The sequence below is a fragment of the Choloepus didactylus genome, chromosome 15 (assembly GCF_015220235.1).
Source record: "Choloepus didactylus isolate mChoDid1 chromosome 15, mChoDid1.pri, whole genome shotgun sequence".
Lineage (NCBI taxonomy): Eukaryota > Metazoa > Chordata > Mammalia > Pilosa > Megalonychidae > Choloepus > Choloepus didactylus.
In genome coordinates, this window is record NC_051321.1 from 43,134,916 (window position 1) to 43,154,581 (window position 19,666).

Sequence of the window (19,666 nt, forward strand, 5' to 3'; positions counted from 1 at the left end):
AAATCCTAAAAATCCATCTATCACCGTGAATAGTCCTTTGCATTTAAAATTGCTTGGCTAGAGAGTAGGACATGGTGAATGTCCAGTTCTCTGGCTTACGTGGTCACACAGTTAAGCCTGATACTCTCCACAACCAACCAACTCAACCGTCAACCACCCAAGGTAACACTTAAAAACTCAGTGCAAGTTAATGACTATGTCAAAGACTACTAAACATTAAGAATAACATTTTAAAAGACAATATTACCTGTGATGAAAATTTAATTTAAAGGAACACTCTGGGCATAACCCTAAAAAAAAAAAAGTGAGACAACTGAATCACTGAATTTGAATAATTATACTGCTACTCTCCTTTTTAGAATCATGAAGTCTCATTTGTCTTACATTCCTTTACCATAAGAGGGAACAAATAATCTGAAGAAAACAATCTGATCCTCTTTAACTCAAAAAAGCATATATTTAATTAAAATCAATAAGCATATATTTAATTAAAATCAATTTATTCTAAAATCAAATTGTGTTCAAGCATTAAGATGTGTTTCATGCCAAAGATATATAATAATAATAACGTGGGTATAGTCATTTCCTCTGAAGTGTCTAAGAGTTTTCAAATGGAAAAGAGTTTTTCAAACAGACCTACAATTGTGGCCTTTTCTTTTGCCTTAATCTCAGTTCATATTGGCTGCCTTTTCCTCATGAGCATTTCCAGAACTCAAAAACCAGTCTATATTGCTGTGAATTAAGTGGCATGCGGAGAAACTCATCACTTCTATCTAGGGTGGGAAGAAAACTCTGAAGGCAACTTTTACTTAGGTGAAGGTGAATGACATGATGAGAGCAGGAGCAGCTGACACACAGGACTGATGGAAGGGGGAGGGGAGAGGAGGACTATGTTAGATTTACAGATCCTAAAATATGCATATTAAGGGAAACTGCTATGTTCTTGGGTATATCCCTAAACTTGTAATACTGATATTAAGAATTATGCCTTCTTAAAATTTTTTTATTGACACTTTCAAAGAGAGTACATTAACTTAATATCCATACTATAAAATTATGGCTAAGAAATTGGCTAATGTGCAGTTTTACATTGCCTTTTCTGATAAACTGCATCTTAGCCATGTAATTTGGTGACATTCTCAAATTAATGGGAATAGATCTTCACTCTACGAATTACCACTTCACATTTGGCATTAGAATTGTTTCATCTAAATGTCATCCTAATGCTGAGAACATAAAAACTCTTTAAGACTTCGGCAAACTCTGGGGAAAATGAGCAAATTCTAGGAAGATACGTTAAAATTTTAGAGCTGAATTTTAAAGTTTCTCTCTCTCTATATATATGTTTGTTTATTTCCACAACTCAACAACAAAAACACAAACAACACAATTAAAAACGAATAGAAAATGGGATGGGATGGGGGGGATGATTTGGGTGTTCTTTTTTCGCTTTTATTTTTTATTCTTGTTGTGGTTCTTTCTGATGTAAGGAAAATGTTCAGAGATAGATTGTGGTGATGAACACATAACTATGTTATCATACTGTGGACAGTGAATTGTATACCATGGATGATTGTATGGTGTGTGAATGTATTTCAATAAAGCTGAATTTAATAACAAAACAAACAAACAAAAAAAACGAATAGACATTTTTCCAAAGAAGATACACAAAGATCTGTAAATCTAATAGATTCCTCCTCTCCCCTTCCCCACCCCCCTCTTCCATCAGTCCTATGTGTCAGCTGTTCCTGTTCTCATCATGTCATTCACCTTCCCTAAGTAAAATGGCTAAACGGCACATGAAAGATACTAAACATCATTAGCCATTAGGGACACGCAAATCAAAACCACAATTAGACATCATTGCACACCCACCAGAATGGACACTATTAAAAAAAAAGCAGAAAATCACAAGAGCTGCAGAGGATGCACAGAAATAACAACACTCATTCATTGTTGATGGCAGTGTAAAATGGTATAGCTGCTGTGGGAGACAGCCTGGCAGTTCCTCTGAAAATTAAGCAGAGATCTATCACACAACCATGCAATCCCACTTCTGGGCATACACCAAAATAACTGGAAGGCAGGTAAAGTCTATATAATTTTTAATTCTAAACTATATGTTACAAAGATATCATATTCCACCTAAACTCAACTTACTTAATTTCACAAGTGCATTTCTCTTTTCACCATGCTCAAAATAACCAAAATTAACTTCCCAACTCTTTAAGCCTTCTTTCATATCACAACACTTATTTCCACAGAAAAATTGACCTGCAAGAAAAGAAGGAATATTAGCTATGATAGTTAATGGCAATATTTATTTATATAATCTGGTATTACTGCTAAAGTTTCCTCTTAAAATATATAAATTCTTAGCTTTATAAAGTCAGCATTAAAAAACAACTGACCACAATAATTATAGTATGCTCAATCACCATGTATTAAATCAAAGAGCTGAACTGTTTAAAAGAAATATCAGTCACAAAATTCTTGCCTGATGGATCAATGGTTTATATTAGGTGCAAAGCTTTAGTGACACCAATAGGGAAGCTTACACTTTGGAAGGTAAAAGTACTAAAGAGTATACTCACTAATACCCTGAAAGAACAAATACATTTTCCAAAGTACATCCACTTATACATGGTGAATCCTTTTCAATATTTAATAGCAATATTAAAATTAATATTTTTAAGTACTAACATAATGGCATTTAGAACATTTTAAAATTCTAGCACTTTGAGATGAAGAGCAATAAGTAATAAAACTATATGCCCTAAATTTTAGAATCACTTGACCCTAAAATTAACACATTAACATGCCTATTGTATATTAAAGCCTACTGCAAAAGACTAACACTGATGATCTAAGAGGGAAAAAAAATTATTTATTATGATGGTGTTCCAGTTTGCTAACACTGCCAGAATGCAAAACAACAGAAATGGATTGGCTTTTATAAAAGGGGGTTTATTTGGTTACACAGTTACAATCTTAAGGCCATAAAGTGTCCAAGGTAACACATCAGCAATCGGGTACCTTCACTGGAGGATGGCCAATGGCATCCGGAAAACTTCTGTTAGCTGGGAAGGCACGTGACTGGGGTCTGCTCCAAAGTTCTGGTTTCAAAATGGCTTTCTCCCAGGATGTTCCTCTCTAGGCTGCAGTTCCTCAAAAATATTACTCTTCGTTGCTCTTAAGGCGTTTTTCCTCTCACAGCTTCTCCAGAGCAAAAGTCTGCTTTCAACAGCTGTCTTCAAACTGTCCCATCATCTGCAGCTCCTCTCTCAGTTCCTGTGCATTCTTCAAAGTGTCCCTCTTGGCTGTAGCACCTCTTCAAAATGTCACTCACAGCTGCACCGAGTTCTTTCTATTTGGCAGCCCATTTATATGACTCCACTGATCAAGGCCCACCCTAAATGGGGGCGGCCACACCTCCATGGAAATTATCTAATCAGAGTTATCACCCACAGTTGGGTGGGGCACATTCCATGGAAACACTCAAAGAATTACAATCTAATTAACACTGATAGGTCTGCCCACATAAGATTACATCAAAGATAATGGCGTTTGGGGGACATAATACATTCAAACTGGCACAGACGGAAAAAGACAAGATCAAACTTTCAATTGCACAAACAAAAAGGGGATTTTTATTACTAAACAATATCCAACAGGAGCAAGTCTGAAACCAGCAAGACTTTTTAATAAAATAGTAATAAATTATCAAAATAACTTTTTAAAACTTATCAGTCCAAACAGCTGATAACTTTTCTAAATCAGCTTTTTTCCCTCATCCCAAATGAAAATTTTAAGTCTGTATATGCTGAGTAATGTTGTGCTGTTAAAACAAAACAATTATATCTTTATAAAAGAAATTATACCAGCAGCTTTCTCTCCCCTTCCCAACTAATCCTTTTTTCACTTATATGAATTAAGAGAATGTTCATCAATTTTTAAAGGTAGCATTATAAACCATCACCTGAAAATTCCATTCAATGCAAGTATTAAATTTTTTTATTGTGATGACATTTTTTTTATTTTGATAGACATTTCAGGATTTCTCTTTTAGGTAAAAACACAAATTATAATGTAACCCTGAGAAAAGTTAAAAATAGCTTTCAATTTATTCTTTTTTTTTTTCTCTGAAGTGCCTCAGGGCTGAGCCTTTATTATTTAAAGAAAAAAATTCCTTCTGTGTACATTTATTTGTTTTATTGCATATGCAACCTCACTCCTGATATAGAAATATTCAATTTATGCACAATGTGGATGAGCCACACTGATGACATAAATTTAATTTAATCACAGTTAAAAGTAAACCTTATTTTCAATTTGAAAGATTTTTAAAGTTATTAGTTTAAAATTACTTCCTAAATGCTACTATAGTTTTCAGAAATTTTAAAACTTAAAAATGCAATTATTCAATAAAGAGCTAATTTTATAGTATAAAACAACGTAGATATATAAAATTCTCAGAAATGTTTTATGAGTAGATCGCTACACATATTCAAAAAGCATTTACTGGTGCCTGCTAAATGTTGGTCTTTTGCATTTAGACTAAACGTTTGTGCTTAATCTGTGACTCCCTGAGATCCCTTCTGTCCAGACTTTGGCTTCCATGGTTCTGCTTTTGAAGTCATTCTTCCTTCAATCCATCCCTTTTCTGTCCCTTTCAGTCAGACTGGTTGTAATTCTGCTCATACAAATTTTGCAAAAAAAATAAAATAAGAAAAGAAAAAAGAAAAAAAGAAAGAAAAGTGCATCCAGTTCAAGTGGGGTCAAGATGACAGATTTTCCATGGATCCTTCCTGGATAACTGGATTTCCAATTGTGACTTCCACTGAAATGGCCGACAGGATCTACGTTTAGCCACTCCTTCTTTAGCAAAGAGTTGTTCAGTTAAGCCCTCAAATAGAAGAACCCTGTTCTCTGGAGACTCACTTGCTGGAAGCTCAGAGCCACTTCTTTTCCTAGTTCCAGACCTGCTATCTGGATAGGCCAAGAATTTTTCAATGTTTAATTGCTGATTTCCTTGTGCTTAACTGTTCAATCCTCAGTTTATTTCTCCCTGCTCTCATTTCACTATATGCTGCAAGAAGAAACTAGGTTCATTCTCCACACTTAGCTTAGAAATCTCCTCAGCTAAATATCCAGGTTCATCGCTTTCAAGTTCTGTCTTCTATCTAACACCAGAACTCAACTTCATCAAATTCTCTGCCACTGTATAACAAGGATCACCTTTCTTCCAATTTCCAATGACAAAGTTTTCATCATTTCCTTCTAAGAACTCACCAGAAGTACCTTTAATGTCCATATTTCTATCAACATTCTGTTCATGATGAATTGTGTATTTTCTAAGATACCAAAAATTTCTCCACAGCTCTCACTCATTTTTGAGTTCTCACAATTCTTCCAGATTAAGATTAATAACATGTTTTTCTGGGGTCCGTAACTCCAAGCCACCACAATACTTTAAAAAACTCACTGTTTACCCTTCAGATGTCCAACTTGTTATTCCAAAAACTGGTTAAGGAGAAAGAATTAAGTTTTCATCCTTTGAAAGTTTCCTTTCTATTTAATCGTCAACATTTTCTATGTATCCTCAATTGAAAATTCTAAATACAAATATTCTGCAAAAATTATTAGAGCATTATATTCTGACCTCTGCTGGTATTATATCACAAACATACCTATTCTCATCTTACTTTTGTAAATAACTATTTATTGTTTACATTAATAATCTTACTCAATGATTTTAATTCAATAACATAAAATAACCTACATCCTATTAGAAGTAAACTAATATAAAACATTAAAAAGAATTACCTTTTCCTGAAATCACTTCTTTGTCCACTCGCCACCTAAATCCAAACTAATGAGAAAAAAAAAATTAGTATGCCAAATTAAATTTAACATTTAAAATTGTATTAAATGTCATTGATATAATGACATTTACCAACCTAAAAAGTAAAACTAATTCCCATCACGAGCTTTTACTCTTCTTATAGGATTCCAGGTACTTGAAAAGAAATTTGAATGAATTTCTCTCTTAAGGAACTACCTTCTTTATTTTAAACTACATTAAAAGTTATAGGTGCAAGGCTGCAAGATACTTAAATTAATAAATAACAATCCTATTTTATGACACTGACCAAAAATAAAGGTTATGGCACAGTAGAGAGACAATATACTTGAGTGAAAAAGAGCACAGCCTTGGGAGTCAGAAGGTTTGGGTTCGCATCTTAGCTCTACCACTTAACAACTATATAATATCGTGCAAATTATTTAATCTCTGTGCCTTAGTTACCCCATATGTAAAATAGAGATAATAAAGGTTAATAATAAGCCTTTTAACCTATTTCTTTGGGTTAAAAGGTTTAAATGTGATAATACAAATAAAGCACTGAGAATAGTTCCAAGTACATAGAAACCAGAGTCGGCAAACTATAGCCAACAGGCTTGATGCCTGTTTTTGTACATTAAATTTTATTGGGGGGTGATGTTATCAACACAGCAACCTAAACAGCAACTGAAAACTTCTCTCCAGAGATTCAATGAAAAAAAGGACAATTCTGAATTCTTTGAAACTCGAGAGGAGGATATAGCCTGGAGAAAGACTCTGCGAAGGCCAAATTGAAGAAAGAGAAGAAATATCAGCAGGCAGACAAGCAAGTGTCTGGCCCAGAAAGCCACAGGGGAGTGGGGAGATGAGCTGCAGACAAGCAGGTGAGTGTTAGCCCTGGAAAACTGCCGGGAAGCTGCCAGAGAGCACGGAGCCAAGCCATAGTCGAATGGGTGAGGGTCTAGCCTGGAAAGCTGCCAGGAGGGCAGGAAGCAGAACCACAGATGAGCAGACCTATGGCCAAGAACCCCCGTGCCAGGGACAGGCCATTGCAGCAGACAGAGGAGAATGGAAGGGGGTAGTTCTCCATGCCCTGTGCAGCCATCTTTGCAGCTGGCTGGGAGACACCCCTGGCACAGCACCATGGCAAAAACCTCTTAAAGGGAATTTGGGATTCAGCGAGTGTGACAGTCTGGATGTATTAGGTCCCCCAAAACACCATGTCCTTTGATGCAGTCTTGTGGGGGCAGAGGTATTAGTGTTGATTAGCTTGGAATCCTTTGATTAAGTGTTTCCATGGAGATGTTAATCAACTGTGAGCAAAACATTTGATTGGACTATTTCCATGGAGATATAGGCCCCGCCCATTCAGGGTGAGTCTTGATTTAATCACTGGAGTCCTGTAAAAGAGCTCACAAACAGAAGAACCTCAGAGCAGCTGCAGCTTAGAGATATTCTGGAGATGGTCTTTGAAAGCAGGCTTTGCTAAAACTGCTCCAGAGAAGCTGAGAGGACAAACGCCCCATGAGCAACATTTTGAAGTATGCACAGGAGCAGAGAGAGGAGCTGGAACACAACCAGGGATGAGAAGACACCAGCCACATGCCTTCCCAGCTAAGAGAAGTTTTGCGGACCCCACTGGCCTTCTTTCAGTAAAGGTATACTCGTGTTGAAGCCTTAATTTGGACATTTGCATGGCCTTCAGACTGTCAATTTGTAAACAAATAACCACCCTTTATAAAAGCCAATCCATTTCTGATATTTTGCACAATGGCAGCATTAGCAAACCGAACAGCGGGCTTGTGATGGCAACCACCCTTCCTCCACGGGAGCCAGCGGTGTACACAGCCTAGAGGCAGGGGTGCCATACAGAAGTGCCAGGAAACCTTCCCCTATCCCAGGAACCCATGGGCGTCCTGCAGAGAGGGACTCCAGGGCATTGAACTGGAGGGGGAGAAGCACAGGTCTGCAGCCCCAGGGTATGCCACCTGCAGCCCCAGGAAATACCGGGAACACTGTCCTGAAGCAGTCTCCCTGCCAAACTGCATAGGACACACCCTGACCCAAAGGGCTGGCGGTCCCCACTGCACACAGAAAATTGGTACGCTGATAGGATTTCCACATGGTTTGGACCCCCACTTAGTGCACAGATGAAGCTGGGGAGAACTACCTTGAGGGCAAGAGGTGGCTCAGGAGCACCATCTGCTGAAAGATAAGGGAAAGTACTCTCCACCAACCTGCAGCTTTGTCAAATTAAAGATAAATATTCAAATAAGCCTACATATCCTAAAAGAACCCTATCAAGATAAGCAAATGCCAAGAGGCCAAAAACAACAGAAAATTATAACACATATGAAGAAACCAGAAAATATGGATAATCCAAATGCCCAAGTTAAAAAGCCAGAGGAGACACAGAATTTGGAGCAATTAGTCAAAGAAGTACTCACCAACATCAATATCATGGCTCAGGATATAAAGGATATGGAGAAGACCATAGGAGAGGATAAAGAAGAATTTGCAAGAATAAATAATAAAATAGCAGATTTTGTTGAACAACTTAAAAAGATTCTTGAGTCACGTAAGACCAGATTTGAAGAGGCAGAGGAAAGAATTAGCAAACTTGAAGATAGTGTGATGGAAAGCACAAAAGAACAAATTGTGAAAAAAATTGAAAAATTTAAAGATCTCAAGGAAATGATGGAAACATGAAGCACACAAATATAAGAATCATTGGTGTTCCAGAAGGGGAAGAGAAGAGTAAACAGGAGGAAGAGTATTCAAAGACATTGTTGGGGAAAACTTCCCAACTCTTCTAAATATAAATACATAAATCATAGATGCCCGATGAACTCCAAATAGAATAAATCCAAATAAACCTACTCTGAGACATATTCTGATCAGAGTATCAAATGCTGAAGAGAAGGAGAAAGTTCTGAAAGCAGCAAGAGAGAAGCAATTCACCACATACAAAGGAAACAACATAAGACTAAGTAGTGACTACTCAGCGGCCACCATGGAGGCAAGAAGGCAGTATGACGTATTTAAAATTCTGAAAGAGAAAAACTGCCAACCAAAAATTCTTTATCCAGCAAAGCTTTCCTTCAAATTTGAGGGAGAGCTTAAAACTTCCACAAATGCTGAGAGAATCGCTGACAAGAGATCTGCTCTACAAGAAATACTAAAGGGAGCTCTACTGGTGAGAAAAAAAGAAAGGAGAAAGACATCCAAAAGAGGGCACAGAACTGAAGAGCTTTAGTAAGGGTACCTTAAAGGAAATAAAGAGAGAGAGAAAAAAAATACATCTGACAAATGAAAACCAAAGGACACAATGGCTGGTTCAAGAACCACCTTCATAATAATAACACTGAATGTGAATGGATTAAACTCACTAATTGTAAGATATAGATTAGCAGAATGGATTAAAAAATATGAACCATCAATATGCTGCTTAAAAGAGACTCACCTTAGGCCAATAAACAAAAGGAAATTGAAAATGAAAGGACGGAAAAAAAATATTCCATGCAAGCTGCACCCAAGAAAGCAAGGTAGCAATATTAATCTCAGATAAAATAGACTTTAAATGCAAGGACGTCATAAGAGACAAAGAAGGACACAATATACTAATAAAAGGGACAATTCACCAAGAAGAAATAACAGTCATAAATGTCTATGCACTCAATCAAGGTGCCCCAAAGTACACAAGACAAACATTGGCAAAACTGAAGAAAGCAATACATGTTTCCACAATAACTGTGGGAGACTCCAATACATCACTCTCTCCTATAGATACATCAGTCAGACAGAGGACCAATAAGGAAATTGAAGAACTAAACAATGTGATAAATGAATTTGACTTAACAGACATATATAGAGCATTACATCCCAAATCACGAGGATACACATTCTTCTCTATTGCTCATGGAACTTTCTCCAGGATAGATCATATGCTGGGGCATAAAACAAGCCTCAAAAAATTTAAAAAGATTGAAATTATTCAAAGCATATTCTCTGATCACAATGGAATACAACTAGAAGTTAATAACCATCATAGATGTAGAACATTCACAAATAACTGGAGGTTAAACAACACACTCCTAAACAATCTGTGCGTTAAAGATGAAATAGCAAGAGAAATTGCTAAATATCTAGAGACAAATGAAAACGAGAGCACAACATATCAAAACGTATGGGATGCAGCAAAAGTGGCACTGAGGGAGAAATTTATAGCTCTAAATCCATATATTGAAAAGAAAGAAAGAGCTAAAATCAAATAACTAATGGAACAACTGAAGAAGCTAGAAATGAACTGCAAACTAATCCTAAACCAAGTAGAAGAAAAGAAATAACAAAGATTAAAGCAGAAATAAATGATACAGAGAACAAAAAAACAATAGAGAGAATAAGTTAAACCAAAAGTTGGTTCATTGAGATGATCAACAAGACTGACAAGCGCTTAGCTAGAATGACAAAGTGAAAAAGAGAGACGACCCAAATAAACACGATAATAAATGAGAGGGAGAACATTACTGCGGATCCTGAAGAAATTTAAAAAAACATAAGAGGATACTATGAACAACTCTATGCCAACAAATTCCATAATTTAGAGGAAATGGATAATTTCCTGGTGCGCCAGTCTGAATATATATTGTGTCCCCCAAATGCCATTATCTTTGATGTAATCTTGTGTGGGCAGACGTTATCAGTTTTGATTAGATTTCTTTGAGTGTTTCTTTGGAATGCACCCCACCCAGCTGTGGGTGATGACTCTGATTGGATAATTTCCATGGAGATGTTGCTCCACCCATTTGGGGTGCGTCTAAGTTGATCAGTGGAGCCATATAAATGAGCTGACATAAGCAGAAGGAACTCAGTGCAGCTGTGAGTGACGTTTTGAAGAGGAGCAAGCTTGCTAGAGAGGAACGTCCTGGGAGAAAGCCATTCTGAAACCAGAACTTTGGAGCAGATGCCAGCCACATGCCTTCCCAGCTAACAGAGGTTTTCTGGATGCCATTGGCCATCCTCCAGTGAAGGTACCCGATTACTGATGTGTTACCTTGGACACTTTATGGCCTTAAGACTGTAACTGTGTAGCCAAATAAACCCCCTTTTTATAAAAGCCAATCCATCTCTGGTGTTTTGCATTCCTGCAGCATTAGCAAACTAGAACACCTGGAAACACATGAACAACCTAAACTGACCAGAGAAGAGAAGACCTCAACAAACCAATCACAAGTAAAGAGATATAATCAGCCATCAAAAAGGTTCCTAAAAATAAAAGCCAAAGGCCAGATGGCTTCACAGAGGAATTCTACCAAACTTTCCAGAAAGAACTGACAAGATTTGTACTCAAACTCTTTCAAAAAACTGAGGAAAATGGAACACTACCTAACTAATTTTATGACGTTAACATCACTCTAACACCAAAACCAGGTAAAGATGCTACAAAAAAGGAAAACTACAGGCCAATACCCCTCATGAATACAGATGCAAAAATTCTCAATAAAATACTTGGCAAATCGAATCTGAAGACACATTAAAAAAAATCATACACCGGGGGCAAGATGGCAGCATAGAGAGGAGTGGAATTCAGTCAGTCCCCTGGAAAAACTAACGAACAACAAGTAAATAATTTGGAATAAATACTGGGGGACAACCGTGACTGTCCACACATCATACATCAACCTGGACTGGGAGGAATGCCTGAGATTGCAGCATAAAATCTGTAAGTAAAAACTGTGGAACTGTGCCGGGAGCCCCCTCCCCCCATGGCAGGCTTTGCTGCAAAACCTCGCTGTGATAGAAAGCAGCATTCCCGGAGTGAGCAAATATAGCTCACTCCAGCTCTAACTGGGGTTTTAATTAACAAATATGGACCGCTGAATACAAGCTACAAACCCCCAAAAAGCAGACTGAGGCTTTTAGTGACAACTGACCTTAAAGAACCAGAAGACTCATCTGTCCTGGGAGGGAGAATGCAAAAGACCAGGTATTGCCTCTGGCAGATGAGTGAAACTGGGGGACGTGTACTGGCTCTAAAAGGGAGCTTTCTGTCCCTTGTTCTCTCGCTCAACCTGAGGGGCTCAGAGGAGAGAGCTGCAGCCATTTTCAGTTCACAGCACTCTGACCCAGAAAGGGGTAGAGATAACACCATCAGAGAGACTATTCAAATGCAGATGGTAAGTCCTTAAGGAGTGTATCTTTCCTAAGAGTAAGGAGGTGGGGCCCAGCTTTCCTCTCAAAACCAGACCCCAGAGCCTGGGGGAAAACTGCCAAAACAAAAACTGAAGGGGCCACATCTCCTTACACCATTTGGGAGCAACAGGCTGACAGACGCCACCTGTTGGGCAGGTTAGGAAAAGCACAGTGACTGAAGACCTCACAGGAAAGCCTGTCATTCTTCTAAAATACACCCTGAATACTACCCCATTCTGAGATCTGAATCTGTTCTGGTCTGGGAAAATCTGACTGGGTAACCAAAGAAACCAGATGCCTAAACCACATAAAACTACAATCTACATTAGGAAAAACGAAGATATGGGCCAGTCAAAGGAACAAACACCTCAATCAAGATACAGTTCAAATACTGTTTCACTTTAATGAAACAATCTATTATAGATTTTCAAAGAAATATGCTAAATAAAATAAAAAACCAAATCAACTAGCTCAGGGAAAATATAACAAAAGAGATGAAGGCTATAAAGAAAACACTGGCGAACATAAGGTAGAAATCGAAAGTTCGAAAAAACAACTGGCAGAATCTATGGAAAAGAAAGGCACAACACAAGAGGTGAAAAACACAGTGGAGACAGGCAACAGCAGATCTCAAGAGGCAGAATAAAACACTCAGGAACTGGAGAATAAGACACCTGAAATCCTACACACAAATGAACAGATAGGGAAAAGAATGGAAAAATATGAACAACGTCCAGGGAATTGAATGACAACATGAATTGCATGAATGTACATGTCAGGGGTGTCCCAGAAGGAGAAGAGAAGGGAAAAGGGGCAGAAGCAATAATAGAGGAAATAATCAATGAAAATTTCCCATCTCTTATGAAAGACATAAAATTACAGATCCAAGATGCACAGCGTACCCCAAACAGAATAGATATGAATGGACCTATGCTAAGACACTTAGTTAATCAGATTATCAAATGTTAAAGATAAAGAAAGAATCCTGAAAGCAGCAAGAGAAAAGCAATCTATCACATACAAAGGAAGCTTGATAAGACTATGTGCGGATTTCTCAGCAGAAACCACAGAGGCAAGAAGGAAGTGAGGTGATATATTTAAGATATTGAAAGAGAAAAATCGCCAAACAAGAATCCTGCATCCAGCAAAACCGTCCTTCAAATACGAGGGAGAGTTTAAAATATTCTGACAGACAATGAGAGAGTTTAAGAACAAGATACGTGCTCTACAGGAAATACTAAAGGGAGCACTACAGACAGACAGGAAAAGACAGGAGTGAGAGGTTTGGAACACAGTTTTGGGTGATGGTAGCACAGCAATGTAAGTACACTGAACAAAGATGACTGTAAGTATGGTTGAAAGAGGAAGGTTAGGAACATGTGGGACATCAAAAGGAAAGAGGAAAAATAAAGACTAGGACTGTGTAACAGTGAAACCTAGAGTGCTCAACAATTGTAATAAAATGTACAAACATGTCTTCTCATGAGGGAGAACAAATGAATGTCAACCTTGCAAGGTGTTAAAAATAGGGTGGTACTGGGGAAAAATATACAATCAATGCAATCTAGAAACTACAGTTAACTGAGACATTGTATTATGTAACAAAGGCAATATACCAAAGCTAAATGCCATTAAGAGGGGGACATAAGGGAGGGGTGTGGGACTCTTAGCATTGGTGATGTTGTCTTTTATTCTACGTTAGATTAACTCTATCTTTCCTTTTGTTGCTTTTTAGCTGTCATGTTTTTTATTTTCTTTTTTTCTTTTTCTTTTGTCTCTCTACCTTCTTTGACTCTTTCTCCTTCTTTGTGGAAGAAATGGAGATGTCCTTATATAAATGGTGGTGATGGTGGTGAATACATAAATTTATGACTATACAGGGAATCATCGATTGTTTACTTAGGATGGAAAGTATGGCGGGTGAACAAAACTATCTTTAAAAAAAACGGATTGATGGAAAAAACCTTGAGGGCATTACATTGAGTGAAATAAGTCAGACACACAAGGACAAATATTGCAGGGTCTCATTGATATGAACCAATTATATGTAAACAAATTTAGCAAAGTAGCAGGATACAAGATTAATACACCTAAGTTAGTAATGTTCCTATACACTAGAAATGACCTAACTGAAGAGACACTCAAAAAAAAAATTCTATTCTCAAAACCAACTAAAAAAATCATGTACCTAGGAATACACTTAATCAAAGATGAAAAAGACCTATACATAGAAAATTACATAACCTTATTAAAAGAAATAGAAGGGGACTTAAAAAGATGGAAAAATATTCTGTGTTCATGGATAGGAAGGCTAAATATCATTAAGATATCAATGCTACCCAAACTCATCTACAGATTCAATGCAATTCCAATCAAAATTCCAAAAACCTACTTTGAAGACTTGGAAAAGCTAGTTATCAAATTTACTTGGAAGGGAAGGATGCCTTGAATTGCTAAAAACATTCTAAAAAAGAAATATGAAGTAGCAAGTCTAAAACTTCCTGACTTTGAGGCTTACTATAAAGCCACAGTAGTCAAAAAAAAGTATGGTATTGTCACAAAGATAGACTTATTGATTAATGGAATCGAATTGAGAATTCAGAAATAGACTCCCAGATCTATGGTCAACTGATCTTTGATAAGGCTCCCAAACCCACTGAACTGGGACATAACAGTCTCTTCAACAAATGGGATTGGGAGAACTAGATATCCAAATACAAAAGAATGAAAGAGAACCCCTACCTCATACCCTACTCAAAAATTCAATCAAAGTGGATCAAGGACCTCTATATAAGAGACAGTACCATAAAACTCCTAGAAGATAATGTAGGGAAACATCTTCAAGACCTTGTATTAGGAGGTCGCTTCTCAGACCTTACACCCAAAGCACAAGCAACAAAAGAAAAAATAGAAAATGGGAACTCCTCAAAATTAAAAGCTTCAAATACCTCAAAGGAATTTGTCAAAAAGGTGAAGAGGCAGCCAACTCAATGGGAAAAAGTATTTGGAAAGCATGTATCTGATAAAAGACTGATATCCTGCATATATAAAGAAATCCTAAACTCAATGACAATAGGATAAACAACCCAATTATAAAATTGGCAAAAGATATGAAAAGACATTTCTCTGAAGAAGAAACACAAATGGCTAAAAAACACATGAAAAAGTGTTCATCTTCACTAGTATAATAGGGAGATGTATATTAAGACTACAATGAGCTATCATCTCACAGCAAGTAGAATGGCCGCCATTAAACAAACAGGAAACTACAAAAGCTGAAGAGGATGTGGAGAAATTGGAACTCTTATTCATTGTTGGTGGGACTGTATAACAGTACAGTTACTTTGGAGGACAGTCTGGCTGTTCCTTAGAAAACTAGTTATCGAGTTACCCTACGATCTAGCAATTTCACTTCTCAGTATATACCCAGTGACACGAACATATTTGCACAATTCATAGCGGCATTATTCACAATAGCCAAGAGATGGAAATAATCCAGATGTCCTTCAACAGATGAGTGGATAAACAAAATGTGGTATATACACATGATGGAATGCTACACAGCAGTAAGAAGGAATGAGTTTGTGAAATATATGGCAACATGGATGATCCTTGAGGACATAATGCTGAGTGAAATAAGCCAGACACAAGAAGAGAGATATTGCATGTTACCACTAATGTGAACTCTGTAAAAAATGTAAAATAAATGTTTTATATTGTAGAATGTAGGGGATCTAAAGATAGACAGCAACTAGTGAAGGGGGAACGATAATCTAATAAGAACAGATAAGATATGCAGAGAAATCTTAATGATATGGGAATGCTCAGGAATGACTATAGTTTGTTAGTTTTCTTAGGATATGATAGGAACATGTTGGAAGCAATGTAGTTATTTTAGGTTGTTTTTCTTATTCCTTTGTTTTGTTTTGCTTGAAAAAATTTTTTTTGATAAAAGTATAAAAAAATTTTTATTAGAATACAACTATGCCCATTCACTTATGTATGTCTATGGCTGCTTTCATGCTGCAACAGAAAAGGTCCATGTCTGTGACAGAGACTATATAGCCTGCAAATTCTAAACAGTTACTATCTGGCCCTTTGCCAGATAAAGTTTGCCAACCCCTGTAGTAAATGCTCGACATATGTTATTTATTAGTTGTTATTGCTATGATCCCACCTAGCTAACAGGGTAGCATCAGCTTTCTCTCACATACTACAGGAAATCAGTGTGCATGAGTAAAAGACCACACTTTTGGTCTCAATAACTTATGCTGGGAAGTCTCTCATAGACCTCAAATCAAACATTATATAGGCTTATGTCATTGGCAAAATTCAGCCCAGAAATAGAACAGGAAAGAGCAGTAGGACCACAATGGAGACCTAAAGCAGAAAGTTGTTAAATTTCCATTTAGATTCCTAAAGTAATATTGTTTGCTTTTGCCTAAAAATGTATTGTTTCTGCTGTCTTTTAAGCTTTTTCTCATCCTTATGCTAATTTACCATATTTTTTAGTAAATGGTTATTTTCTATTCAGTTTAAAGTAATGGTTAAAAGTTCAGCTTTAGAATCTTGAGGACTGTACTCAACTCAAGCTCTACCATTCATTAACTAGCTCTGTGACCTAGAGAACATTAATTTTCTAAGTCTGTTTCTACTTTATATATAAAAATAGTAACACACCTTAACCTCAAAGGATTACTGTATTATGGGAAATAATTCAGATGAAGTGGTCAAAGCCTAAAACATAGTAAAAGTATATTAATTTAGGTTGTTTTCATCATCTACTTGAACTAGGCAATTTTGTTTTTTAAATGCAAATGAGGGCTCAAAATATTTCAAAATATTCTAAAACCCAACAAAAATTAAATCCTCCAAAGTCTAGGAAAGAAAAGAAATACAAAATTCAAAATAACTCAGTTTAATTCTATTTTTGTCTATCTGTGTGTGTGGCAATTGCTTGCCATCCAACACATGTTGGAATGTCTACTGAAGCACAAATGTGTACAATAGTTTCCAAACTTACTCTTTCATACACTAACCTATTAAACAAATAATTATCAAGTAACTACTTATTGGGCTTGTTATTCTGCTGAGGATAAAAGGTGGTTATTAAAGTAGTATCTGGGAAACCACAAAGTATGAACAGTGAAGGTGACTGAGAGGGCTTGAGAGAATTCTCTACTGTATGAGGGACCTTCTTTAGGTGCCAGGCCCATGCCAGTCTCTATCATCAGCAGGTTATCAGACTACAGTTAAAAGTACAAGCAGGGGAACTTCCAAGAAGATAGAGGAATAAGAGAGGCAGAGCAAACTTCTCTTCCATGAAAAAACTAGAGAAAAGGTAGAAAATGCCCAGGACTATGGTTACAGGGTATGAGTGGCCAGAGAAGAAACTTTACAATATATAATAGGAACTTGGATGAAAAAGAGGAGCAATTACAGTTGAGATGACAGGGTGAGTTTATTCAATCGGGACCACTGGAGGCTGGCAGTTACAAGTCAGAAGCCGAGCAGAAGAGGGAGCAGCTCACCACTCCCACGCATCCATCTCAGCAATTAGCTGGGAAGATAATCCTTCTCAGCCCCGTGGCCAGGAGCCCCCATGAAGGAATTCGGGAAACAGAGGACCTGTGTTGATCACACACAGAAAACCCAGTGCATTTATTCTTCCACCAGGGGAGTCTGCAGTGTACATGGGTGAGGGGCAGGGATAAGCAAGGGTGTCACATGGAAGCACCAGGAGCCCCTCCCCTACCCCGAGGCTTGCGGGCACAGACGAGCAGGGACTGGGACACATTTAATCTGGAAGGTGAGACATGCAGCCCCACAGCCTGAGAGTGATCCACTTGGAAGCCTGGGAATCATTAGACCCACTGTGCCATTAAGTGGAATCTTCCTAAACTGCAGAGGCCCCACTCCCCACCCCCAGGGCTGGCAGCCCCAGTACACAGAGAGAATGGCTGTACTGATTTGATTTCCACCTGGTTTGGACCCCACCTAGAGTGCAGCTACAGTTAGGGGAAAATTGGCTTGAGTGTAAGAGGTGGCTCAAGAGTGCCATCAGCTGGGAGGACAGGCTTTGGAAAGTGCACTCCAGCAAGCTGTGGTTCTGCCAAACTCTAAATAAGTGTTCACATAATCCTGCATTTCCCAAAATAACCTTATCAACATAAGCAAATGCCCCCAAGTTAACACAAAATCACAAAGCACATGAAGACCCAAGAAGATGTGGAAAAGTCAAACAATCAAATTAAAAAGCCAGAGGAGGCACAGAACTTGGAGCAATTAACCAAAGAAGTACATACAAATCTCCAAAACAACTTCAATGGGTTGGCTAAAGACATAAAGGACATCAAGAAGATCCTAGAAGAACATGAAGAACAATTTGAAAAAGTAAATTAAAAATTGCAGCTCTTATGGAAATAAAAGATACTGTAGATCAAATTAAAAATATACTAGAGATACACAACAGATTTGAAGAGGCAGAAGAATGAATAAGTGAACTAGAGGGTACTGCAATTGAATGCAAATGCACAAAGAACAAATGGTGGGGAAAAAAACAGAAAAATTTGAAATGAGTCTCAGGGAAATGATGGACAACATGAAGGGCACAAATATAAGTGAAGAAGAGAAGAGAAAAGGGCTAGGAAGAGTATTTGAAGACACAGTTGGGGAAAACTTTCCACCCCTTATAAAAGATAAAACTATGCATATCAAAGCAGCTCAATGAACTCCAAATAGAATAAATCCAAGTAGACCCACTCCCAGACATATACTAAGCAGATTGTCAAATGCTGGAGAGAAGGAGAAAGTCCTGAAAGCAACAAGAGAAAAGCAATTCACCACATACAGAGAAACCACATAAGACTATATACTGACTACTCATCAGGCACCATGACATATTTAAGGTTCTGAAAGAGAAAAATTACCAGCCAAGAATTCTTTTTCTGGCAAAGCTCTCCTTCAAAAGCGAGAGTTTAAAATTTTCAGAGACAAACAAATGCTGAGAATAATTGTTAACAAGAGACATAAAGGGAGTTCTACCAGCTGAGTTAAAAAGAAAGGAAAGATGTGTGGAATAGGGCACAGAACTGAAGAGTATTAGTAAGGGTAACTAAAAGGAAAAAACAGAGGGGTAAAAATAGATTTGACAAATAAAAACCAAAGGATAAAATGGTAGAGTCAAGAACTGCTTACAAAGTAGTAACTTTGAACATGAATGGATTAAACTCTCCAATTAAAAGATACAGATTGGAAGAATGGATTAAAAAGTATGATCCACAGATATGCTGTTTACAAGAGACTCATCTTAGACCCAGTGACACAAAGACATTAAAAGTGAAAGGATGGAAAAAAAATATTCCACATAGCTGCAGCCAGAAGAAAGCAGGGGTAGCTAAACTAATATCAGACAAAATAAACTTTAAATGCAAAGATGTCATAAGAGACAAAGAAGGACACTATATATTAATAAAAGGTACAATTAACCAAGAAGAAATAACAATCATAAATGTTTATGCACCCAATCAAGGAGCTCCAAAGTACATGAGACAAACACTGGCAAAACTGAAGGGGGCAACAGATGTTTCTACAATAACAGTGGAAGACTTCATTATACCACTTTCTTCTAAA

The 19,666-nt window shown here is 37.3% G+C and overlaps 1 protein-coding gene across 5 annotated transcripts in view; it reads right to left on the minus strand.

Annotated features, from left to right (window-relative positions):
• The window catches only part of LOC119510217 (protein FRA10AC1), a 60,461-nt gene that overhangs the window by 17,197 nt on the left and 23,598 nt on the right, over positions 1-19,666 (minus strand). For all 5 annotated transcript variants that reach the window (XR_005211844.1, XR_005211845.1, XM_037804430.1 and 2 more), the window contains 3 exons: positions 5,827-5,872; positions 2,161-2,274; positions 248-290 (listed from right to left, as the gene is read on the minus strand). Coding sequence is in view for 3 of the 5 variants with exons in the window: in XM_037804430.1 (XP_037660358.1) it covers positions 248-290; positions 2,161-2,274; positions 5,827-5,872 (203 nt within the window). In the remaining 2 variants the exon portion in view is untranslated. The remainder of the gene's footprint in view (positions 1-247; positions 291-2,160; positions 2,275-5,826; positions 5,873-19,666) is intronic.